The 27,953-nt window shown below is 31.5% G+C and overlaps 2 protein-coding genes across 2 annotated transcripts; one reads left to right on the top strand and one right to left on the bottom strand.

Moving 5' to 3' along the window:
* Positions 1 to 879: 879 nt before the first annotated feature.
* Positions 880 to 7,098, top strand: LOC139087731 (sodium-dependent nutrient amino acid transporter 1-like). Its single transcript, XM_070636634.1, has 4 exons — positions 880 to 1,130; positions 4,148 to 4,516; positions 4,576 to 4,721; positions 4,785 to 7,098. Exons 1-4 carry the CDS (start codon positions 990 to 992, stop codon positions 6,757 to 6,759), a joined length of 2,631 nt encoding a protein of 876 aa, XP_070492735.1. The 5' UTR covers positions 880 to 989; the 3' UTR covers positions 6,760 to 7,098.
* A 165-nt stretch (positions 7,099 to 7,263) lies between these two features.
* On the bottom strand, positions 7,264 to 27,839 carry LOC139087561 (sodium-dependent nutrient amino acid transporter 1-like). Its single transcript, XM_070636397.1, has 7 exons — positions 27,443 to 27,839; positions 25,441 to 26,135; positions 21,408 to 21,815; positions 10,080 to 10,448; positions 9,874 to 10,019; positions 7,789 to 9,816; positions 7,264 to 7,727 (listed from the first exon to the last, which is right to left on the bottom strand). Exons 2-6 carry the CDS (start codon positions 25,474 to 25,476, stop codon positions 7,842 to 7,844), a joined length of 2,934 nt encoding a protein of 977 aa, XP_070492498.1. The 5' UTR covers positions 25,477 to 26,135; positions 27,443 to 27,839; the 3' UTR covers positions 7,264 to 7,727; positions 7,789 to 7,841.
* Positions 27,840 to 27,953: the final 114 nt, after the last annotated feature.

Raw genomic sequence — 27,953 nt, 5'->3', positions numbered from 1 at the left:
TAAGATTCATTCTTACCAACACAAATTTAACGGATTTTAAATGACCATCATCAGCATAAAACTTGGATTTCCATCATAAGTCACACTTTGTGCCTGTTTGTTTTGTTCAATACCTCGTCAGACTTCTTCATCGTCAACGATTATTGCTTATTAAATGAAAATTGACAGCAAATATTTGTATCGTGTGCTGTTTTTATGAAAATTGAGCTTGCAAACTTTTCAATTTTTGCTGCTGTCGTTGAGCATGTCTGAAAAGTTTTCATTTTCCTCCTTCAAGTGCTAAATGTAATCGAACGAATTTTCGTCACTGCTTTATAAATATCAAATTTATTTTTACAATGTGTTCAAATTCATCAAAATAAAATTGTTATGCTTGCAATCATTACAATTGACAATTGTGCTTCTGTCAACAACTTTGTGACTACTTCCATTTGGATTTATTAAATTGAGTTGAACATGACAAGTTTTAATGATGAAACTTTTCACTTTAATTCACTAAAAATCAAAGAAAATTCCCAGAAAAAGTGAAAAACTGCATGCTTAAGACCTAATCATTCATATACACGGCATGCATCAACGCATTTCATCATTAAAGAATTGAACATAAAAACCTTGAACATCTAATTATTGAAAATGAAGCTGAAGATGCAATAAAGATTAATGAACATATTTTCACAGAACTTCCATTGAGAAGTGAGAAGTGAGAAGAGCTGCGAATGCATTCGGACATGATTTTCATGCTTTCTTCACATAATTCAATATGTTTGCATAAAATCAATTGACTAAGCAACAAGCATATACATGATTATTTATTGTTTATGTTTATTGGAATTCAATAAAATGTTTATGCTTGATAGAATGAATTTCCCATGTTGCACTTAATGCTGTTCTGTTGTGGATATATATGAATTAATATTGTGAGAATAAAAGTGATAAGAAAAATGAAAAGAAATAAAATATTTTGAGTGAGACAAACTCATGGACTAAGAATGACTATAATGAACTACCATAAAAATAATCAACGGAATGCGCCGAGAATAAATTCAATCTTGGAGCCAACAACAGCTAAATATTTATTGGATTTCCTCTACTACACACGTGAAGATGAGCAGTTCAAATTTTATAAGAAAGTAAGTCATCTTTGTGTTTATTGCTTTATATCAGCAATTGTCATTCTGATGTGACTGAACATTAAATTTAATGTGAATTATTTCAATGTCAACATACAGTCATTATGTCGGTGCTTATTATAATCATAGACCGGCGAAACATTAATATGAAATAGATAATGTGTAATGATGGAAGTTTCTCATAATTTATGATGCTGTGCAAAGAGATTCTCATCATCAAATTTCAGCGATATGAGATGAGAATATAAGATACAAAGTATTTAATGCTATCGAATGCCTAAAAGAAATTGTAAAGAAATGCCTGAGGTAGATAATGAGACATAAGACATGAGAATCTAAGAATCTCAAAAGAAAGAACTTTAGTTCCGCCCATTTTGGAATCATCATCACGCTACGTTCAAGACGAAAATATTCTTAATGACTAGTCGCACTCACGAGCATCATTCATTGCCCAAGCACAAGACATGCAAATTAAAGAGCGCTGTGGAGAGTCCAGGCATCATTTTATTAATTTTTAACGCTCATCGCATTTGTCATGTCTAATTTTATGTTGTTTTATGCTTACTCTCATAAATATTCATAACAATTATCACAATTATTTGCCAAAACAAAGCAGCGGCAATTTATGGATGTGAAGCAGCTGAAACTATTTTAGATGTTAAAACTGTTTAACCTTGGCTGCAATTTCTTCTCTTCTTGCTCTTCCTGCATTCCAAAATTTCTGCTTGATTGCTTATGAAGAGAACAATCCGCAATAACAGCAGCTGAAAATAAATTAAATCATCGATTCGATTGCCATTCATCATAAATTGCAATTGCCAATTACTCAATTTCTGTGCTTCATTCTATTGCTTCAAAATTCATTGAGCTTAGCTTTTCCGATGTGCAATTGAGTTTTTACAATGTGAAGCAAAGAATCGCAGCAACAAATTCCATAAATTCTCAATTTCACTTATGTACTTCAATTTTGCGCTGCTGCTTCCATCATTCAAGGTTTTTCTTGCAATTTATGAAACTTTTTTTTACAACTTTAAGTGCGCATTGAATCAAATAAACTTGAAAGAGGTGTGACTTACGTGAATTGCAAACGATAAACGACCTCGTTCAATTCAGTAATTGATTTAAAGCCTAAATGAAGTGCTTACTGTCCACCTACAAAAATAAAACAAATCAACTTTTGATGATGCGGAATAAAAACGGCGATAATTGTTTGGTCAAAAATGGAATAAGCAAGTTTTGCTTCCATGTTGTCTGTCCGGTGTCGATAACATTTGACTTTTATTAATGTATTCAGCTTCAGTCTCAAGTAGCTGTAAGAAGTTCCAAAAATTATTTTTAAATCTTTTTGTCATCATCGAAATAGAACGGTCATCAGCATCATTTATTGCTCATTTTATTTACATTACTCATACTAGTCTGGAACACAATAGTCAACAGCAGCAACAATTGAATTAAAATTTTTGTTATCTCAAGTCTAATAGATGAGATCTTGGACAAAAGAAGAACAATAACGAGATGAGGAGAAGAAAAAGAACTTTTTTATGAGTGGAAGAGATGAATAGAAACGGATTATGATCATATGCTGCATACTCAATACTTATTTACCTTAAGAATTCAATTTAATTCAAATGCCACATCCATAAACTCAACATCTCAATTTCATTTTCTTTTTCTCATAATCATCTCCTTTATTTCATTGTCCACATAGGGCATGCTGCGATTCTTAATCTACAAAGACATCTCAACTGCTCATTTACTTTCCATTCTTTCAATTCTTCACTTAATGATCAAAATCAAGGGACGATAATTTGTTGATTATTGATGGAACTGATTGTGTTTTGTGGAGGTTTATGGATGTGGATATTAGAACTGGTTATGCTTGATTGTGTCTTTTACCAAAATTTGTCATAACTTAAATCAAAGTCCAAAAGCTGTTAGCGCTTGACTGAAAACAAAAGGGAATCACAATATTCCATAAAGTCTTTGCTGCTGCTCGCTTGATTATGTGATAATAAAATGGAAAGCGCAATGAAAAAGAAAAGAAATAATTTCAATTCTTAAAGAGGCACAGAACAGAAGAGAAGAAGCTTTGTGTCCATAGAAATGTGAGAAATATCGTTCAGAAAGGTAGAATGAAGCAGTAAGTTTATGTCTCATGAAATTCAATAATGTTTAGTGAATTCCTTTCTCTTGTGAGTCTTTATTAAAGAAGCAGAACAATTTGAGTATTCTCATGACATAATTTAGAGAATAAGAAGTCTCGTACCGCTCACTCATTGCCAGTTCTTGCTGTGTGTAGACCTGTTAAGATTAGATTCTTTAACTGTATTTGACTCTTTGCTATTTGCAGTCATCAATATTATTAGAATCGTTCCTTTCTATTCCGTAAATGCGATTTGTTCTGTTCCATTAGACAACACAGAAGAAGATGTAAATGGCACCGAATGCAATTCTTGCAGACATTCTATATTTATTGGATTAAACAACGCACAGTTTAGAACTGTATTTTTATAATCACTTCCGTGCTTCTTTGAAGATAATTTTGAAAACTTAAAATAGCAAGCCATTCTGTGCTGTTAATAGGACGTGGCATTTTGAGTGTAATTGAAATTTGATTCTTAACCGCTGAGATTGAATTTCAAATTGTTGCTCGCATAAATGAACAAAAAGTTATGTAAATCATAGAAATAATATTACGCAGCATAAAAGGTATTGAAATCCAGAATGTGCCTTTAATGAATATAAATAGAGAGAGAAACTTGATGCCTTAAAGTACAAGAATCATTAAATAATAATCATGAATCTTTGCCTTCCAGGCTTAAACGATCATCATCCATTCTAGTTTTTTATTGCCATAATTATAAATTTTTGCTAATCTTTTTTTGTTCATCTTTGAATTGCAATTTGCAATTGAGTCAGACAGAAGATCTGTGAGGGAAGCAAAAGTTGCGTGCTCAAAAGTTGCCTTTTCTGAACCTAAGAATAGCTTTTAATTCCATTTCTTCTTCTATTTACAGTCACGATGCTCAATCTTTCGAGGAACAATCTTGTGCTTGTGTATGAATCTGACCTACGCTAATATTGTACGATTTCCACGCGAATTGGAGCGACACGGTGTTGCATTTTTAGTGCCATATTTAATCATAATGTTCATCATCGGTGTGCCAATCGTTTTACTTGAGATGGCTTTAGGCCAATTTCTAGGACAAGGAGCTTCTCATAGCTGGAAATCATCGCCATTTCTTAAAGGAGCTTCTATTGTTGGACGAATAGGTGCTTGGATTGGATGCATTTGGATCTCAATGCATATGTCATTATCGCTCCTGTATATTGGTCAAATTGCATTCTCAAGTGTGCCATTCCGTCAGTGTCCCTCAACAGTTGAAGTAAGTTCCTTCATAAATCCTTTCTTTTGACATTTGTCATTGATATTTCTTATCTTTAGATGTCAGGTTCACATTACACAGAAAGAGGAATTGTCGGACAGCTGTGCTTACAGAAAACATTCCTTCGATCAATTAGAGAATCATCCTTAAATTTTGGCCTACTTGCTATTGGATTAGTCTTTTTATGGGTTATTATTATGATGTGGTAAGTTGTCATATACTTTTAATTGTGTCAGTCCTTTATGTGATCTTTTTTAATCATGTCTAGCACACACAGCGGCCGAGTGAATCGTCGATCGATAATAATGTTTGGAATAGGAGCAATGGGACTTTTATTATTCCAGCTTGGATGGCAAATTAAGAATACGATTGAGGAAGAGAAATTGGAACCAGAATTTTGGCCAATTAATTACAGCATACTAGCACAAAGTTCAACATGGTTTTATGCTTTAATTCAAGTCATTTTATCAACACAAATTGGTATTGGAGCAATTCCAGTGATGACAGGAAAGTTTTTGTACAAAGGAGATGCAATTCGAATGTGCACAGTCTATATGTGCTTCAATTTTCTTACAACGATTCTTGCAACTGCATACTACATGACACCATATAATCAGAACAATAAAATCGACGATATTCCACCGTATCCAGATCTCACAGCAATTACATCAATCTATGATCGTACATTTAATGAACCACACAGCACATACTTAAGAAAACTCATTCCTAGTCTTGCTTATTTGATGATTATTTTTAGTGGAATTATTTCCATTTCTATTGCAATATACACATCATCAAGACTAATGAAACGTCATCCAAACTATATTATGTGCCTTGCTGCATTATGTCTTGCAGTTGGATTCCTTCTTTGTCCTAATTTTATACCTAGCAGATATCTTGATATGAGATGGACTGGATTAGTTATTGTTTGTGCATTGGTATTTGATATTATTTCAATTACATGGATTTATGGCATTAAGGACTTATCAATAGACTTGGAATTTTCAATTGGACGTCCAATAATGAAATTATGGTTGATTTTATGGTCAACAATTCCATTACTTCTTGTAGCAATTGTAACATGCTTTATTGTATTTCCAACAAAAGTTCAAATGATAGAACCAATTGTTGATTTAATTCCAAAATGGATTCCAATTGCCATTTGTCTCAGCATAATCTTACTTTTTGCAATTTATGAAGTGACAAAACAAGTTGATTACAATACATTCAGCATGATCCATGAATCAACAAAAGCAGCAAAAGATTGGGGTCCTGCAGATCCACTTGTAAGACATGCATGGAAGCAATGGAAAACTGTTTGTGACGATACAGGTCAACGAGACTTTACATTGAAACGACGTGGCACAAAAGACTGGACAAGCTCAATTAAAAAGGGACAATATTCACATGCCAAAAGAAACGCAAATTGCATTTCAACACTTAATAATCACAACAAATATGTTGTAAATGGCAAGACACTTCATGCTTCGACAGCATCAATGTCAGGTGGATCAAATTCTCCAAATTATAGTGGCTCAGTCTTTGGTGATTCAGCTATTGAAGAGGATATAAGTTGTGGTGATAAATACTCATCTAATGAACGTGATGGAACTTCAAGGAAATCATCGCAAAGTAATCGAGTCAATAGAAATCAATCTGATGGAAGTCATCATCGACATTACAATCATCATCAAAGAGCAATAGCTAATGATGATGATCAAATGATTGGAAATTATCAAAAAGTTCCAATAAGAATTTCAGCAGTCAGCGACCATCCAAAAATCAAGAGAAATTCTTACTTTCAAGCTCAAGAAAATGACGAAATAATCATGACTGATGATTTCAAGTCATGTATTGAGATAGTTCCATCAGACTTTTCTGATCTTGCATTTCCACCACCACCTGCTCAATTTCAAGCACAATCAACGTTCATGAAAAATCCACTATGTCAATTAAGTCACCATAATGAAATCTTTTATGAACCTGAAGATGACGTCGATGAAGTTGATGAAATTAATGAAAATCAACACAGATACGAGCAGCAGCAGCAACAACGACAAAGAAATGGACACTTAATTAGCAATATTCACATTAATGGCAGCAATACATTTAGTGACGGAACCATGAGTACTAAAACAACAAAAACATTGTCATCAACTGCCACACACATTCCAAATGACTCATACACCAATAATTGGAGAAAGCTTTCTCGCAATGGTGATGAATTCTCTACAGAATTGTGATTCCCGAATTGTTTTAATAATGAAAAATTGTTTATTATGAACCAATGAAAAGTAAAAGACTTCAAATGATTCAATTGAGATGATTTTGACCACAAAAAATAATAAGTATAGTCATAAATGAAAGAAAACAAATACTGAAAAGACTTAACACAAGTCAATTAATGTACTTAATTAATTTCTCCAATCCATTTTGTAAATAAATAAAAGAATAAGTTGAATATTGTTGATTCCAAATATGAAAATAAATTCAGGTAACTTCACGAACAGAAGATTATATAATGCATGTACATAAAATTTAAAATAATAATAAAGAAAAAATTGTTGATCGATCTACAATAATTGTTAATGTATTTCACTTATCTTAACGAATTTTTCAGCATGAATCATTTCATTTCAGGAAGTAGAGCTGAAAATTTTGAAAACTAATAAAAAACAATCAATATTATTGTTCAGACTTTTATTTTTATTTATTTTTTTACATGCAAAATAACAAATCTAATAACAAAAAGATTTTTTTTTCTTTGTATGGCGGTAAGTACATTCTTAAGTAATGGAAATGTATCATCATATCACATGAACTGATTTGAAAAATGGACAAAATAAGTACAAAAATATTTTTCAAACAATTTATATTTTAATGAGATATTGCTGATTATTTTAATTAACTAAACTAGTCAGATAAAAATTGTGTAGCTCATCAGCTATCAGCTATAGCTTCTCTGATAAAAATAACGTTTCTTTGGATGAATTTTTAATTTAATCCTAAGATTAAAAATTAATCCTGAGATTTAAAAAACCTGATTTATTCTCGATCTGCTAAAATAATTCTCATCTGTCTAGTTTAGTCAATTAAGTATGTCCTTAAAATTAATTTTTATTGGAACGTTTCCTTATAAGTCGTGAAACAATCAAGTACTTGAATGAAACTTGTGGAAAAAATTCCAGTTTTCTCCCTGAAGAACTTAAATCTGTAAAGAAAGGAATCAAAAATTATGTTCTCATCACGTAAAGTGAAAGTATTGTACTTACAATCACGACTGTGTGCATTTTCATAGAAAACACTATTGCTGTCGATTCCTTAATTACAATTCTGTAGAGAATTCATCACCATTGCGAGAAAGCTTTCTCCAATTATTGGTGTATGAGTCATTTGGAATGTGTGTGGCAGTTGATGACAATGTTTTTGTTGTTTTAGTACTCATGGTTCCGTCACTAAATGTATTGCTGCCATTAATGTGAATATTGCTAATTAAGTGTCCATTTCTTTGTCGTTGTTGCTGCTGCTGCTCGTATCTGTGTTGATTTTCATTAATTTCATCAACTTCATCGACGTCATCTTCAGGTTCATAAAAGATTTCATTATGGTGACTTAATTGACATAGTGGATTTTTCATGAACGTTGATTGTGCTTGAAATTGAGCAGGTGGTGGTGGAAAAGCGAGATCAGAAAAGTCTGATGGAACTATCTCAATACATGATTTGAAATCATCAGTCATGATTATTTCGTCATTTTCTTGAGCTTGAAAGTAAGAATTTCTCTTGATTTTTGGATGGTCACTGACTGCTGAAATTCTTATTGGAACTTTTTGGTAATTTCCAATCATTTGATCATCATCATTTGCTATTGTTCTTTGATGATGATTATAATGTCGATGATGACTTCCATCAGATTGATTTCTATTGACTCGATTACTTTGCGATGATTTCCTTGAAGTTCCATCACGTTCATTAGATGAGTATTTATCACCACAACTTATATCCTCTTCAATAGCTGAATCACCAAAGACTGAGCCACTATAATTTGGAGAATTTGATCCACCTGACATTGATGCTGTCGAAGCATGAAGTGTCTTGCCATTTACAACATATTTGTTGTGATTATTAAGTGTTGAAATGCAATTTGCGTTTCTTTTGGCATGTGAATATTGTCCCTTTTTAATTGAGCTTGTCCAGTCTTTTGTGCCACGTCGTTTCAATGTAAAGTCTCGTTGACCTGTATCGTCACAAACAGTTTTCCATTGCTTCCATGCATGTCTTACAAGTGGATCTGCAGGACCCCAATCTTTTGCTGCTTTTGTTGATTCATGGATCATGCTGAATGTATTGTAATCAACTTGTTTTGTCACTTCATAAATTGCAAAAAGTAATATTATGCTGAGACAAATGGCAATTGGAATCCATTTTGGAATTAAATCAACAATTGGTTCAATCATTTGAACTTTTGTTGGAAATACAATAAAGCATGTTACGATAGCTACAAGAAGTAATGGAATTGTTGACCATAAAATCAACCATAATTTCATTATTGGACGTCCAATTGAAAATTCCAAGTCTATTGATAAGTCCTTAATGCCATAAATCCATGTAATTGAAATAATATCAAATACCAATGCACAAACAATAACTAATCCAGTCCATCTCATATCAAGATATCTGCTAGGTATAAAATTAGGACAAAGAAGGAATCCAACTGCAAGACATAATGCAGCAAGGCACATAATATAGTTTGGATGACGTTTCATTAGTCTTGATGATGTGTATATTGCAATAGAAATGGAAATAATTCCACTAAAAATAATCATCAAATAAGCAAGACTAGGAATGAGTTTTCTTAAGTATGTGCTGTGTGGTTCATTAAATGTACGATCATAGATTGATGTAATTGCTGTGAGATCTGGATACGGTGGAATATCGTCGATTTTATTGTTCTGATTATATGGTGTCATGTAGTATGCAGTTGCAAGAATCGTTGTAAGAAAATTGAAGCACATATAGACTGTGCACATTCGAATTGCATCTCCTTTGTACAAAAACTTTCCTGTCATCACTGGAATTGCTCCAATACCAATTTGTGTTGATAAAATGACTTGAATTAAAGCATAAAACCATGTTGAACTTTGTGCTAGTATGCTGTAATTAATTGGCCAAAATTCTGGTTCCAATTTCTCTTCCTCAATCGTATTCTTAATTTGCCATCCAAGCTGGAATAATAAAAGTCCCATTGCTCCTATTCCAAACATTATTATCGATCGACGATTCACTCGGCCGCTGTGTGTGCTATACATGATAATAAATATTAAGGACTGACACAATCAAAAGGAAATGACAACTTACCACATCATAATAATGACCCATAAAAAGACTAATCCAATAGCAAGTAGGCCAAAATTCAAGGAAGATTCTCTAATTGATCGAAGGAATGTTTTCTGCAAGCACAGCTGTCCGATAATTCCTCTTTCTGTGTAATGTGAACCTGACATCTAAAGATCAAAAATATTAATAACAAAGTGTCAAAAGATAGGGTTTATGAAGGAACTTACTTCAACTGTTGAGGGACACTGACGGAATGGCACACTTGAGAATGCAATTTGACCAATATACAGGAGCGATAATGACATGTGCATTGAGATCCAAATGCATCCAATCCAAGCACCTATTCGTCCAACAATAGAAGCTCCTTTAAGAAATGGCGATGATTTCCAGCTATGAGAAGCTCCTTGTCCTAGAAATTGACCTAAAGCCATCTCAAGTAAAACGATTGGCACACCGATGATGAACATTATGATTAAATATGGCACTAAAAATGCAACACCGTGTCGCTCCAATTCGCGTGGAAATCGTACAATATTAGCGTAGGTCAGATTCATACACAAGCACAAGATTGTTCCTCGAAAGATTGAGCATCGTGACTGTAAATAGAAGAAGAAATGGAATTAAAAGCTATTCTTAGGTTCAGAAAAGGCAACTTTTGAGCACGCAACTTTTGCTTCCCTCACAGATCTTCTGTCTGACTCAATTGCAAATTGCAATTCAAAGATGAACAAAAAAAGATTAGCAAAAATTTATAATTATGGCAATAAAAAACTAGAATGGATGATGATCGTTTAAGCCTGGAAGGGATTTTTTCATGCAAAGATTCATGATTATTATTTAATGATTCTTGTACTTTAAGGCATCAAGTTTCTCTTTCTATTTATATTCATTAAAGGCACATTCTGGATTTCAATACCTTTTATGCTGCGTAATATTATTTCTATGATTTACATAACATTTATGCGAGCAACAACTTGAAATTCAATCTCAGCGGTTAAGAATCAAATTTCAATTACACTCAAAATGCCACGTCCTCTTCACAGCACAGAATGGCTTGCTATTTTAAGTTTTCAAAATTATCTTCAAAGAAGCACGGAAGTGATTATAAAAATACAGTTCTAAACTGTGCGTTGTTTAATCCAATAAATATAGAATGTCTGCAAGAATTGCATTCGGTGCCATTTACATCTTCTTCTGTGTTGTCTAATGGAAACGAACAAATCGCATTTACGGAATAGAAAGGAACGATTCTAATAATATTGATGACTGCAAATAGCAAAGAGTCAAATACAGTTAAAGAATCTAATCTTAACAGGTCTACACACAGCAAGAACTGGCAATGAGTGAGCGGTACGAGACTTCTTATTCTCTAAATTATGTCATGAGAATACTCAAATTGTTCTGATTCTTTAATAAAGACTCACAAGAGAAAGGAATTCACTAAACATTATTGAATTTCATGAGACATAAACTTACTGCTGCTTCATTCTACCTTTCTGAACGATATTTCTCACATTTCTATGGATACAAAGCTTCTTCTCTTCTGTTCTGTGCCTCTTTAAGAATTGAAATTATTTCTTTTCTTTTTCATTGCGCTTTCCATTTTATTATCACATAATCAAGCGAGCAGCAGCACAAACTTTATGGAATATTGTGATTCCCTTTTGTTTTCAGTCAAGCGCTAACAGCTTTTGGACTTTGACAAATTTTGGTATAAGACACAATCTAGCATAACCAGTTCTCATATCCACATCCATACACCTCCTCAAAACAAAATCAGTTCCATCAATAATCAACAAATTATCGTCCCTTGATTTTGATCATTAAGTGAAGAATTGAAAGAATGGAAAGTAAATGAGCAGTTGAGATGTCTTTGTGGATTAAGAATCGCAGCATGCCCTATGTGGACAAAGAAATTGAATGAAATAAAGGAGATGAGCATGAAAAAAGAAAATGAAATTGAGATGTTGAGTTTATGGATGTGGCATTTGAATTAAATTGAATTCTTAAGGTAAATAAGTATTGAGTATGCTGCATATGATCATAATCCGTTTCTATTCATCTCTTCCACTCATAAAAAAGTTCTTTTTCTTCTCCTCATCTCGTTATTGTTCTTCTTTTGTCCAAGATCTCATCTATTAGACTTGAGATAACGAAAATTTTAATTCAATTGTTGCTGCTGTTGACTATTGTGTTCCTGACTAGTATGAGTAATGTAAATAAAATGAGGAATAAATGATGTTGATGACCGTTCTATTTTGATGATGACGAAAAGATTTAAAAATAATTTTTGGAACTTCTTAAAATAACAGCTACTTGAGACTGAAGCTGAATACATTAATAAAAGTCAAATGTTATCGACACCGGACAGACAACATGGAAGCAAAACTTGCTTTTTCCATTTTTGACCAAACAATTATCGCCGTATTTATTCCGCATCATCAAAAGTTGATTTGTTTTATTTTTGTAGGTGGACAGTAAGCACTTCATTTAGGCTTTAAATCAATTACTGAATTGAACGAGGTCGTTTATCGTTTGCAATTCACGTAAGTCACACCTCTTTCAAGTTTACTTGATTCAATGCGCACATAAAGTTGTAAAAAAGTTTCATAAATTGCAAGAAAAACCTTGAATGATGGAAGCAGCAGCGCTGAATTGAAGTACATAAGTGAAATTGAGAATTTATGGAATTTGTTGCTGCGATTCTTTGCTTCACATTGTAATAACTCAATTGCACATCGAAAAAGCTAAGCTCAATGAAGTTTGAAGCAATAGAATGAAGTACAGAAATTGAGTAATTGGCAATTGCAAGTTATGATGAATGGCAATCGAATCAATGATTTAATTTATTTTCAGCTGCTGTTATTGCGGATTGTTCTTTTCATAAGCAATCAAGCAGAAATTTTGGAATGCAGGAAGAGCAAGAAGAGAAGAAATTGCAGCCAAGGTTAAACCGTTTTAATATCCAAAATTGACTGTTCAGCTGCCTTACATCCATAAATTGCCGCTGCTTTGTTTTGACAAATAATTGTGATAATTGTTATGAATATTTATGAGAGTAAGCATAAAACAACATAAAATTAGACATGACAAATGCGATGAGCGTTAAAAATTAATAAAATGATGCCTGGACTCTCCACAGCGCTCTTTAATTTGCATGTCTTGTGCTTGGGCAATGAATGATGCTCGTGAGTGCGACTAGTCATTAAGAATATTTTCGTCTTGAACGTAGCGTGATGATGATTCCAAAATGGGCGGAACTAAAGTTCTTTCTTTTGAGATTCTTAGATTCTCATGTCTTATGTCTCATTATCTACCTCAGGCATTTCTTTACAATTTCTTTTAGGCATTCGATAGCATTAAATACTTTGTATCTTATATTCTCATCTCATATCGCTGAAATTTGATGATGAGAATCTCTTTGCACAGCATCATAAATTATGAGAAACTTCCATCATTACACATTATCTATTTCATATTAATGTTTCGCCGGTCTATGATTATAATAAGCACCGACATAATGACTGTATGTTGACATTGAAATAATTCACATTAAATTTAATGTTCAGTCACATCAGAATGACACTTGCTGATATGAAGCAATAAACACAAAGATGACTTACTTTCTTATAAAATTTAAACTGTTCATCTTCACGTGTGTAGTAGAGGAAATCCAATAAATATTTAGCTGTTGTTGGCTCCAAGATTGAATTTATTCTCGGCGCATTCCGTTGATTATTTTTATGGTAGTTCATTATAGTCATTCTTAGTCCATGAGTTTGTCTCACTCAAAATATTTTATTTCTTTCATTTTTCTTATCACTTTTATTCTCACAATATTAATTTATATGTATCCACAACAGAACAGCATTAAGTGCAATATGGGAAATTCATTCTATCAAGCATAAACATTTTATTGAATTCCAATAAACATAAACAATAAATAATCATGTATATGCTTGTTGCTTAGTCAATTGATTTTATGCAAACATATTGAATTATGTGAAGAAAGCATGAAAATCATGTCCGAATGCATTCGCAGCTCTTCTCACTTCTCACAACTCAATGGAAGTTCTGTGAAAATTTGTTCATTAATCTCTATTGCATCTTCAGCTTCATCTTCAATAATTAGATGTTCAAGGTTTTTATGTTCAATTCTTTAATGAAGAAATGCGTTGATTCATGCCGTGTATATGAATGATTAGGTCTAAAGCATGCAGTTTTTCACTTTTTCTATGAATTTTCTTTGATTTTTAGTGAAATAAAGTGAAAAGTTTCATCATTAAAACTTGTCATGTTCAACTCAAATTAATAAATCCAAATGGAACTAGTCACAAAGTTGTTGACAGAAGCACAATTGTCAATTGTGATGAATGCAAGCATAACAATTTAAATATATAATAATAAAAATATGACAAAAGACATATTTAAATTATTATATTTTGATGAATTTCAACACATTGTAAAAATAAATTTGATATTTTTTATTTATTAATAAAGCAGTGACGAAAATTCGTTCGATTACATTTAGCACTTGAAGGAGGAAAATGAAAACTTTTCAGACATGCTCAACGACACATTTTTTCAAGTTTTTTTTTATGATAGTTCAAATCTTTCTGGATCAAAAATTGAAAAGTTTGCAAGCTCAATTTTCATAAAAACAGCACACGATACAAAAATATTTGCTGTCAATTTTCATTTAATAAGCAATAATCGTTGACGATGAAGAAGTCTGACGAGGTATATGACTTTGAACAAAAGTTTTGGAAGTGATTATGCAAACAGGCACAAAGTGTGACTTATGATGGAAATCCAAGTTTTATGCTGATGATGGTCATTTAAAATCCGTTAAATTTGTTATGTTGGTAAGAATGAATCTTAAATTAGACATAACATAGCATGAAGAATCAAAATTTATGATTTGACATTTTTTTGATATTTTTCATTTACATCCACAAAACTTTCTTCTTTGTTTTCCTTCAATCCACTTCAAATTAAGTCGGAAGAATTTCTATAAATGGAATCATTTGAAGCTTAATATTATAGCGGAAGAATGTGAAGCTTAATATTAAAGCCGTGTGGCTATTCAAATGCATTCAACATATGAGTGACCAATTTTGAATGACTAACAGTAAATCACAATTGGAACTATCAAAATGACATCAATTTTCATTATTTCTTCACTAAAATTGTCCATAATAAGCAATTTGCATAGCAAATCAATTCACTTTAAATACCATCAAAGACAGTTCAGTCTAGTATTTCTCATTTTCAGTCACTTCCAACATTTTCTTATCACTTTTAACATGAACCCGCGAAAATTTATGCAAAAGCTACACCGAATATCCGAAAAACTATGAATTTGACTTCAGTCTTACAAAGCGATCTCGTCCATTGAAGCAACTAGTCAAGACTGAAAATGTTGTGAGCATAAAGTAAACAGTGAAGAAGAATGAGAGAAGTAAAGACAACAGAAATGCAGAATGAGAGAAACTCACTGAAACTTTTAAATTATTTCCATGTGTGCGGTTTTTATGGAGAGAATGAAGGAAACCTTGCGGCATATTGAGGATGTTCTGTTGTTTATTTTGAAATGTGATATTCTGCAGCAGCTTAATGATCACTTTTTGTCGAAATCAAAGTCAGCAGTTGCAACAATGACCTTCATTAAGTGAAAAACACAAGATTGTACCGGAAGAAGCACCACAGATTGTGATGCAATCCGATAATTTACTTGTCAATAATTTTTGGCATATCCAAAAAGATTTCACTTTCAAAATGAGATTCAATTGATGTGTGGAAGCAAAATGAAGCAGGTAGAAAATGCTATACCAAAAGAAATGCCATATGAGTTGTTGATTGATGCTCATCATTGCTTCCTTTCAGCATTTCACATGAGAATTCATTTAAAAAATTCATCCCACGACTGAAAACATTCAGCACACACTCACGTCCACAATTTTTAAATGAAATTTAAGTAAACAAGGAGAAAAAGGAAGAACGCAGCAATAAAAAATAAAGATTCAAACGCATTCATTTCGTAATTCATGATGAAGCCTCAAGTCAGGTGGATTGAAATCATGTATGAGAAAAATTCGTTAACATGAAGCAACAAGCAAATGTCATTGTGTCAAATTCGTCAGCTATTCAAGCGTGTTTTATGAATATTTATTATGCAGATTTCATACCAAACATCATATCTGAGCTGCAAAACTCATTTCATCATCTCGTCTCTTTAACATTTTACCGAAATTTCACACTTTTAGTGATAATTGAAGAAATTGCAGGAAGATCTGCCTTTGTTCTACTTATTATGCCGAGACCCATATTTGATTCTTAAATTGTAGGAACATATGCTGCATTTTATGGAAGACAAGAGTCATAGATGCATGAAGCAAAGAACATTGTGTAATATTATTTGGCATGAATAGGAAGAAATTAAGAGAAAATGTTAATTAAAGTTCTTAATAAGTGCAGTCACTTGAAAATTTATTCACATTTGCTGCTTTGCCTTCTGAGACTTTATAAAAATGAGAAATATTGAGTAAGTCAGTCTTTTGTGCTCGAAAACCTCACAAATGTTTCTGTTTCTTTACATTTGAGGCGTTCATTGTCGACTTTACATTTTCTTGCATGTTCCGACTTCATCATTCACAAATAACTTCAATTAGGTATAATCTTTTATTTACACATTAACGTCGAATTGTGACGTAATTGATAGATAAACTAATTTTCACGTAAGATACAGTGAGAGGAATTGCATCAATAGCATATGATTTGATTTCAAAAGATATGATGATAATTCAGTCTTTCGCAAAGCATATCAAGTCACAGCAAACGAGATGATAAAATGCTTGATTTTAATAAATATTCACACATAATTTTTATGCGTCTCGCACTAAAGCGACAAATTAACATTTTTTTCCGCTTACTCAATCACCATCCAGTGCTGTTATTGATATTCAAGCTTTTTGCAAATATTAAATAATAATATCATGTAAAGTTTACTCATGTGACAAACATTTCAATTTCCGCTTTTGTTTTGGTGACCAACTTGCTTCGTTTTATTGCTTCTGTCATCAAAACTTAGCCACAGCGCTGTGTTTCGTTTTGCTAATAAAAGTTTAATTCGTGCCTTAAAACCATCAAGATCATCAACATTAACTAATGCTATGCTCGTTTCGTTAGCAACCACAATAGAATATCCATAACAATTGACACACGAGTCTTGAGCAAGAAAGAACTACAAAAAGAAATACCGACACTGATAATCATAATGATGAGGATTATTGTGACTTATTGTACCTTGCGAACGTTGTTTTAATTTGCATCTGTTAAACTTTGATCACATTTGATTCTCTATTTTTTAGCTAAATCATCGTCATTAATTTTAAATTCTACTTCTATTCAATTTATTCATTCTGAACAGTATTTGCCATACTCAGTACAATTGCGTTAGAAAAAAATGCTCAGAAGCGTAGACAATGGGTGTTTAAATAGATACTTGAGCATGCATTTCTAAAGGTGTTTCAGATGACATAATAGCTGCTAAAAATATTGTCTTCAATTGTCTTTTAAGGTTCCCAAGGTTCAGTAATGCACACACACACACTATTTTAATTTTATGGGCTTGGATGTTCAATTCAAATCAGCACAAAATCCCACAAGATGTGAATCAGCAAATTACTGCCATCCTTCGCAGAGCTTCTCCTCAAAACTTTTTTTCGTCTAAAACAAAAATCAACATCTTATTTTGCATTTAATTAATGCAAGCTGTCAATTGTTGGAACAAAATGTGGAACAATTACTGAAAACAATCATGAACCGAATTTGACACAATTTTTGCTCCATTTCATTTTTATGGCCTGTACAAGCACATTAAAATATGGTGCAATAAGTACAATGGAACTGAATTGTGAGAATTTTCATAAAAAATTCAAATTTCTGATGTTAGACAAAGTTGGATGGATGAATTGGACGAGCATTGAACTCGAGGTTTGTGGATGTCTGACAAAGGTACTTAAGGGGATATTGAATTGAGTGATGGGATATTAATAATGAAAATCTTGCAACATAATAAATGAAGTGCTGACTCAAGTTGATTAATGTAGCAAGTGTTGAGACTAATTAAATGAGATTTACATTCGGAATTGAATATTTAATTCCTCTTATCAACCTTGGACAGACAATTTCATTGTCAATGTCAGAATTTAATATTATTTATTCATTTTCTATACAGATACAGTAAAATTGAGTTAATGTGTGACAATTTGTATTGAAAATAATCACAAGTTTTGTATGAAGCACGTTTGTGAGCACAAACAATTGAATTTTTTGCTCTTCATGTTTGGATATTTTCGTTGTTTTAAGTCTGAAACGCGCGTGAAATTGATTTTCCTCGACAGAAATGCGTTAAATTTTTATTCGAGAACTTTACACAAAGTACACAAAATTAGAGTCGAGTTCATATTGAGGAAAAATGCTGTTCTGTAATTTGATAAGAATTCTCAAGTTTAAAATTTCCAATTCAATTCATCCATACACTCAGAAATGTTAAAATTGAGGAAACCGCAAGCAAGTTAAAATGAAAAATCAAATCATGATGAAGCACGTAAAGTTTCTCGAGCCGTAAATTGAAGTGATTGAATGCATGAGTATTTGTTGTATGTTGGATATCAAGTCAATTATTCTAATTTTTGATTTTGGCATCATTATGTGCGATAATGAATTGGGAATGTGCTGTGTTAGGTAAATGAATAACGAATAGAACGTTACAATTACTGTTAGCAGCACAGGTAAGTAAAATTGGTCAGAAATAAGTAGCCAACACTCTCAATTATAGAGTAACAGATGATCTATTCATACATAACAATCATTTCATTATTTTCTATATCATTTCCACAATCTCGCACTTCTTCATATTCCTCAAACTTTTCAAATTCACTTCTCGTGTTAGTTTTTATTCCCTTCGAACCGTCTCAAAAGTTTTCTTATTTCCTGGCAAGTCAATTGCTATACTTTGTATGTTCATACTCTAATAAATAAAATAAAGACAAAATTAGCAGCAGAATGAAAATAAGGCTTAAATCTCATTTTGATGTCATGGAAATTTCCTAACTCAAATTTCATTTCCATCGAAGGTAATAACACAGACAAATTCATTATATTGAGTGCTCTTCATCTTTCTCACATTACCAATTTTTCATACAAAATTTTCCTCAAACGATTCAAAAAGGGTGAATTTAATGATTTTTCCGTTCGTCAGAATTTTCAAGGGAACATGAACGATTGGAAATAAAACTTTAATAAACTTTAATGTCTCTTTTCATACTGCAATGTATGTTCTATTGATCAAACAAAGAAAACCGGAAAATTTTCGAGCAGAAAGAACAACAAAAATAAATTTGCAATCCATGCAACCTCGACAATAAAAGAGTTAGGGTACTGTCCTTAGAAAAGGATTACATTCAGTTCTGAACGAGAATTTTGTACCCAAAATAAAGTTACAATTTGTCTATTTTGTGCAAGTTTTCTTTGTGTAAGTGGAAATATATTGAAAAAGTTTAATATTAAAATTTATTGACTATTCATGCATGAGCACTGTATTCATGTGTATGACCGAAAAAATTGATGTCAAATAAATGAAATGAATACAATTTTTGCTTTACCATTATTTACAATTGAGACAAGTTCCGTTCATTTCATTTGATTTCTAATAGAGCACTCATCATCAAATAAATCACATGCAGAGGAAAATTGGAGTGGCATCAACAGTGAATCTTGTTTAGAAAACATCTCGTTTCATTTTTTTGAGAGTCACAACTAAAAAGCGATTAGCAAGTTGTTATTTTTTTGTAGTTATGACATCAAACAGAGCTTACAATTCAATCGAAAACTCAACGTGAAGTAAAACGAGCGCGATGAGCTGGAAAATGAGAGAGCAGCAACGGCTATGAATATGAATATATTCCGCTAAATAATGACGTAATTGAATACGTTAAGCATGTAGGAATTTTTTTGCTGATGACTTGGATATTTACTTTTTTGCAGACGATAGAAACAGGTTGTAAATTGAAATTCCCAACGTGAATATCGTCAATGTTTTTTATCCTCGTATCCAAAATTAATATTCAGCCTTTAAGATAGTACAAAGTTGGATTTTGACGTATTGAAAGTCACTTTGAATGGTAAATAGACGGAAAGAAATAACAATTAAAGGCTAATTTCAGTTATTTCCGCATGAAAATTTTCCATTTTGTCCATAAAAATGTAATTACTGACTTTTTCATGATAATTTTGCAATCAGATAATAAAAATTACAAGTCAGAATGTTCTATACACGAATATTAATTGAGAAGAAATATAAAACGTGAGGCAGTAAATTTTGTGTGTATTGTGCTGTTGTTGATAATTTTTCAGCAGTTATTGCTGTTGCCGAACAACCGATTATTATTTAAATGTTTTCAACGGGTAATGATGCTAAATGAATTTAACAGGAATTAAACATCGAATGGAATTCTCCGATGGTCACATCATCAATCGCAAAATAAATAAATGTAATCTTTTAAGTGGAATCATAAAGATGAGTCAGGTTGTAAGCAATTCAACATGTTCTTAAATTATAATAAATTAACACAACATTACAATTGATTGATGAGGAATCAATACAGGAAATATTTCAAAGGTATTTGATGATTTCGCACAAAAATCCAATTTCTGAAAATTCTTCCTGTCGATAAATGCGAAAATCGAATTTCCTGTCATAAATCGTGCTATGAAAAATGAAAAATTCTGATTTATAGGGGCGATAAGATCTACGTTGCTAATTTGAAAGCAATTAAGGCACCATCATGAACATAACAGCACACACACGTTGAAAATCTCATTAAAAATTTCGAATTGGTAATCAATTGAGCACAAAATTGCTACTCTGCATGAAATTATAGACGAGATTCTCTTCATACGCTAACAATTGCCTTGATTTTGTGCCTGACACTTTTCAATTAAATATAATTAATGAAATTATACAGCATTGTTTGATGACACAAAATGAAAAGCATCCTCGTGACAAATTTTAATGAATTAAATAATTATCACTTAAAATTTGATTATAATTGCCTTAAATTCATTGCCATTCATGTTTGAATGGATCGTTGTGACATAATTGTATCCAATTTTCGATTCCAGTAGCACATTCATTGTAAAACAATTTAACTAATTGAGTGTAAGTAAAATTTTAATGTAATTTTAATAACTTTTGCTTGCTTCATAAAGGAATTTCGTCTTTAAACCTTTAATAAATGTCTACACGGACTAATTAACTAATACCTAATACGTTCTACATCAACACTCATGTACAGTATAATTCTTTAGGGTATTATCTGTCTAATAGGATTTACTGCTAATTAAAATTATGTGAATAACATTCTGAGGATTTCTTATTGCCATAAATTATTTTGCAAATTTGCTTAATTTAAGTATTTTGTTGTTGTTGCGTAAATCTTAGCTCAAAAAGAAGTTTTTCAAGGTAGGAAAAATTAGCACGTGCAACTCACCTGTTTACTCGAACTGTCAGCCTCATCTTTCTTTACTTGAATAAGTTTCATTGTTGATCCAGTATGCGTTGTATTGTTACCTACAGTACTGCTATATGTTGAATTATTGCCAATAGAATACGCAGAATATCGTTTGACTCCATCATTCTTGTCAATTGACTCATCAATTGTTGATGGAAGAATTTTCGTTGTTGATGTGGCACTCTCATTCATTTGTGGATGATTATTTGTTGCATTATAGTCTAGTGAGGCATTTGTTGTCCATATTGATTGTGTTTGAGTGTCTGGCAATAATTCAGGATTATTGAGAGGATTCTTCTTTCCATCGTTTGATATTGTTCCGTCCGAAAATCGATGAAATGTGAGATTTTGTTGTGTTAGAAAGGACATTGATGTTACACTAGTAATCTGTAAGGGAATATAAAAATAATTTCATTAATCATCTAGAATGTTTTTTGATAGAATTAAGTAGAAAAAATCTTAATAGGATTATCAAAATTCCGAGAATATTTCAACAAATGCTAAAAGCATTCTCGAATGACGATAAAAATAAAACAAAATAATAAAAATTCTTTAAGGTTGGACGGAAATTCAGAAGCGATAAAATATTCAAGTGACATATTTGAGCGCATTACAAGCATTTTGGAATGTCTCGAATACAGTCATTAATAGCTTCTTACTGAGATTTTTCAAGTTTACAATGCTTCCATTTTATTATTTATTGCTTCCAAACACAACTTTCGTGATGTCGCACAAATGAAAAATTGAAAACTTTTAAGAACAATGGCAAGGAACTGCATGTGATTCACAATTCTTTGTTTCTACACAATAAGCATGATTTATTTGCTTAAATTTTCTTATTACTTTACTTGATGCCATTTTTTGTGTACTTTTGATAAGATAAAATTCCACACAGTGACTGCACACTACAAATTTCCATAGAACAAAACAGTGAAGGATTTCCTAAAAGTTTATGATAATAAACCACAACATCAACAGCATTGAATGTCTCGAGTTTATATTACTCATCAACAACATTGCATTTAATACTTTCGCGTTAATATTCAGAAGCTACATTTGCTTATTCATTTCATATGTATCCTCGTCTATCTTTCATCTCCACATGAACAAATATTTAAACACGAAACTTTATTATTTGTATGACTTATTTATCACATCACATCACATGAAGCTTAAAAAGTGTTACTCTTAAAGATCTCAGCAAAGTTTCGCGGTAAATAATTCAATATAAATAAAGGAAGAACAGTTATGGACGAAAATAAAGGAGACTCATTGATGCATGACAATTACTTCAATAACAATTAAGCTGTTACTGGAAACAATTGTTTAAACACATATCAACATACAAACACACAATTAAGTCAACAATCTGAGGTCACAACGTCATGGGTAAGGTGTAACTGTATTTAAATTAATGACACAGTATCAAAGAGGCTTATGTTGAGATTAATGAGAAGTCATGTCTATATATTGAACTCAAATTGTGATTGATATTGCATTGAATCATTTAACACTTGATAAAAATCAAACAACGTTGCCAACTTTTTATTATCTTTAATCATTTGATATTCTTCGCTGATTCTCTCCATGTCTATACGTTGGTAAACCAAAGTAATTGTTAACTTTTGTGGCTTTTTCCTTACTACTTCATCGACCATTCAACTGTGCATTACTCACGTCATCTAGTTCAAAGACCTACACCAACCAAAAACGTGATGCTTATGGACTGTGCAATGTAAGCATCATCTACAGATGGCTACCAATGAAAAGTATAAAGAACTCTTTCTTATTCCTAATAGAATTATTCGAACATTTAATTTCTCATTCATAAAAAGTTTCCCGACCTTCGTTTTCGCGATAGATATTTTTATTCTGACATTGACTTCCAATGTTGTCGTACGATAAGTGCTTAAAAGTTTACTAATACCACACTTAGTAATTCTATTGAATAAGTTGAAGATATCACAACAAAAACTTTCAAGACATGAATGAAGCTATGCCATTGAAGTTATCAGGTTAATTAAAGTAATGGTTGCTGTCATTATACTTAGTAACCCAAACTTATTTGCCAAATTATTTACTTAATTTTATCGATTTTTTTTACAACCATGTCAGTACATTCGGTAACAATAAAAGAACATGAACTTGGGGAATGCAAAGGAACTCATAAAAAATGGATGCGACAACCTCGAAAATGATTTTTTGTACTCAGTTCAATGAGAACATTCTCGTTTATCGTTCGTGACCTTCAATTTCTCGAATTTAGAAAAAGGAAAATAAAAATCTGTTTTTCAATCGTGCTACGCACGTAGACCTTTGAGTCTAGAAAATAGAATGAGAATCCTACGCAATGCTTTTACGTCAAAGATTTTTTCAGAATTCTGAATAAATTCGCCTGAAATGTTTTGAAAGAAAAAAGTTTTAAATTTTAAGCAACAACAGTTGCTGCACAGAAAATTGCGTGAAGTTTTAAAGCACATAGTTGAGTCCAAATGATTTGGTTCACTAAAGTTTTTAATTAACAGTTTTTATAAACTTTTCTTATTATTTACTTTTAGTTGAATAACTTTGTTGAGGCAGGTGAATACTTAATTGCAATCTATTAAGCTAGTCAAAGTTGACACATCCAACTTTATTCCATTGCTTAATCTGGCTAACAGAAATAATAGAATTGCAGCTACAATGAGGAACTAGAATAATGGAGATTGAAAATCGGTGAGAAAGTGAAGCAAGACGAAAACTAGTTTATTTCAGGTCTTAATTCTACTTATTATTTTAACATCTCTCACTTTTCAACCTCATCGATATCAGCAGTCATTATTCTGTTTGATAGCACATATCGAACTGGTTTTCTGTGTTATTTCTACTTCCTTTTCATTTTACTTTCTTTCACGTTTCAGCTGACATGTATTAATCTACATAAAGAACACATGTGATACTTGAAATTAAGGAACTAACAAGGGGAACTTCATGATCAATAAGAATATAATGGAATATCCGGTAATTCAATACAAATTAATCAGCAATTAATAGATCAAATTTCATACAACAAACTCATTCGCACCAAATAAAAAACTCGAGTTTTGTGGAGAATTTAAAGACAGCCTCAAGTCACACATTTAATGTACGTCATAATTTATGCAAATCTTCTCACTTCGACCTTGTCTTAACAGGTTTCATTCGTGCCATAAAGATGTGACTTTAGTGAAAATTTCTTTTCAATTCTTTTTATTTTATTTTATGTTTTTGCACGATTGAGAGAAAGTGGAAGGAACGCAATTTAAAATGCATTATTGAATTGAGTAATTGGAATAAGATAGAAGTATTAAAAAGATGGAAATGAATTGAGTTAATCAGGTCATGTGAAAAGTACTTATGCTTTTAAACTCGACAAATGTGAAATTAAATATAATTAAGTTAGAATGGATTATAAAAAGGAATTAAGGCATAGATGGATTATGACAAGGGGACCTTCAACTTTACATGTGAATGTACAAAATTGCATTCCTCATTGTTGTACATCGGAAGGAAATTTGCATAAATTGATGGTATCAAAATAGCAAGCTATAATAATAAATTCAAACGCATGCAAATTCATTGTATGCTTTAATTAAATCTAATCAAATTGCGTGTGGCAAAACAATCTGTGAACATTTCTTTCTTTATTGAAAGGGAAATTTGTTTCGATTGAACTTTTTATATTTTAGACACGAATTGATTTTCTTTCCATTTAAAGCATTGGCAAATTGAAGCACATTGCCAAGACTCGTTTAGAGATGAGAATAAATGATTGATTGTCTAAACGAAAACAAATGGAGAATTGATAAATAATAAAAATAGTTGAGACTCATCTAAAAATCATTATATAACAACACTAGTTCAATTTATCTCCAAAAACACTTTATGCACGACACGTGCTAGCTATAGTGTAGAATATTGTCATTTAATTATCAACGAAGAGGATTGACATAATATTAGTTAATTAATTATACAAGTTTTAGGAAGAGCTTACCGAAGGTTTCGATTCACGATTCTTTCTCTGTCCCATTTTGGCGTCAAATGCTTTACGTTGCTGGTTTGATGTGGTAATCTTTCACTAAATAAATCTTTCAAATTCACTTGTCAATTTCAGTTTACGCAATTTTTATAATCATCGTTCAACTTGCTTAATTGAACATGAATAACAATGAATTATTTTATTTTTACACTCAATTACTTCCACAAAACTTATTACTTATTTTTAATAAACATCTTCAGGCCGTTCGTTGATCTTTTTGATTATATTATTTGAATTATATTCACTTTCCATGAAGCAAAACATAGGCAACTTTACTTGACACGATAAGCAATAATTTATACAACTTAATCTGATTTATTTCTCGTCTCTTTTGTTGACTAAAATAAGATTATGCTGATATTGCAACCGAGTATAAATCAGTTTAGGGCTTCGTTGTGAATTTTCCACTTATAAAATTTTCACTCATTTGTTTAAATTTTCTCACGTAAATTTTTATTAAAGCGATGATTCTTTCCGCTTTCGATTCTGATCTTTCTTCCTTCACTAGTTTATCTTGATCTTGGTTTTTATTTTATTATGAGATTGTTTACATATCAATTATTCATTCAAGCAATTATCATTTGCTTGAGATTTCGGCAATTTGTAGCTTTCATCAACGTTTGTGGTGCTGATTGAAAGTTGTGATTTATCTGGAAGTACATATATAAAGTAAAAATAATTATTAACATGAGAATCGATGAATGCATGTAAAATATAATTAAAATGAAATGAGCAGTCGAAATTTAGTTATTGAATTTTAATTGAAACCAAATCAGACTTAAATTAAATCATCAGATTAAAAATAAATCTCAGGATTTAAATTTAATTCTCTAAATTGGAAGCAAATTGCTTGATTCAAATTACATTCTTGACGGAACAAATTGAAGAACAAATCACAAGAAACTCGGATGGAACCATCAGAATACACCAAAAAATAACGAACTTAGATATTCTTTAACGATAGAAAGCACAAAAATTTAATGAGTAAATGATAATAGCGACGATATGCTTCAAAAACTTGACACATAAGAGATCAAAAGTAAATTTAAAAGGGTTGAAATGTAAGACATTCGAAAAACGAAGTCAGTAGACTGAGGATAAGTTAAAAGAACTCATCAACAATTTTGCTGAACCGAATCCAGCTGTTGAAATTTTTTGGAATCACAAAGCAAGAGAAGATCTGCAATTTTTTTAATTCAACAATTAAAGTCATTAGTGTTCTGTAAATAATTCTTTTATTTGATTTTAATAAAGAAAAATAATTGTTGGAAATGTTAATGAATTCATTTGGTCTAATATCTATTATTTAAGCTGGCATTTATTAAGTCTGAATATTTCAGTCTATGTAGGTTCTTTTCTCTTGTTCCTTCCGAGAATTACTGAGTCTTTTATTAAGAAGGACAATAGATTGCTATTTTTGTCTCTTTAGGATAGAAAATGCTGAGTCTGAAAATTCGCTTTAAATTTACAGCACAAAGAATTTCACAACTAGCTGACTTATTCATGACTCTTTAATCAAGCTGAACTTTGGTATTCTCTTACTTCCTTTCTGACTTTTTATCAAAATGTCTTAGAACGCAAAAGGACTATAAATAAATTAAAGGAAAATTCCAATGTACATTACATTTATGCCAGTAACTTGTATGATTTATTAGAAACCACAAAATTCTCAAAGTTCATTTATTAATAAAGGGAAATATTGAGTTTATGCACGCAAAATATGCTTCAATGCCTTAATTTATAAGAAAAATAACGAATTTTATTTGTTCACATGAGAATACGTAAGAAGACCAGCTGAGTTTGACTAATAAATAAGTATGAGGATAAAAGAAGACTTAAAAAGAAGAGGAACCAAAAAATTCACTTGTGTGTGAAGTAAAGTAATCCGAAACAGGTAGACACAGTCGTAAAATGAGTTGAGAAATAAACTAAAAATTCTCATAACACAATGACTTACATTTTTAACGAATAAATCCTTGTGCAATTGCTGTATTTTCTCTATTGACTCACTGGATGTTATTGCTGCACTTTTATAAATATTTTTTTTATCTTTTGCACTTCTGTTTATTTATTATTTTCACTTTCGCACTGATTCATATTTCTTGATTATTTTTTCTCTCACACAACATTAAAGTGCAGCATAAATGAAGGAAGATGCAACATAATAATCAACTGACTTAACCGCAAATATTTTGATTTACTTTTAATCAATTTCTTCACTTAAATTTACAATATTTTAATATTTTTCTCACTAGACAGCACTATTTTCATGTAAATTCGAGCAATTGATAATTAACAAATAGATACTAATGATAATTTGCGATCAAAAACTTAATGGAACCACTTCCGATGGAATTCACGAAACAACTGTTGAGAAAAAATTTATTTATAAATTTGCTGAATGAAAAAAGCTCTCTCAGAGAGAAATTTTGAGAGAGAGCTTTTCTCTCACAATCAGAGGGCGCTTT

The sequence above is a fragment of the Chironomus tepperi genome, unplaced genomic scaffold (assembly GCF_022539635.2).
Source record: "Chironomus tepperi strain 1889 unplaced genomic scaffold, CSIRO-AGI_Ctep_v1 contig_11, whole genome shotgun sequence".
Taxonomy (NCBI): domain Eukaryota; kingdom Metazoa; phylum Arthropoda; class Insecta; order Diptera; family Chironomidae; genus Chironomus; species Chironomus tepperi.
The sequence above is the reverse complement of the archived record's forward strand: the minus strand, read 5'-3'. Positions and strand labels throughout refer to the sequence as shown.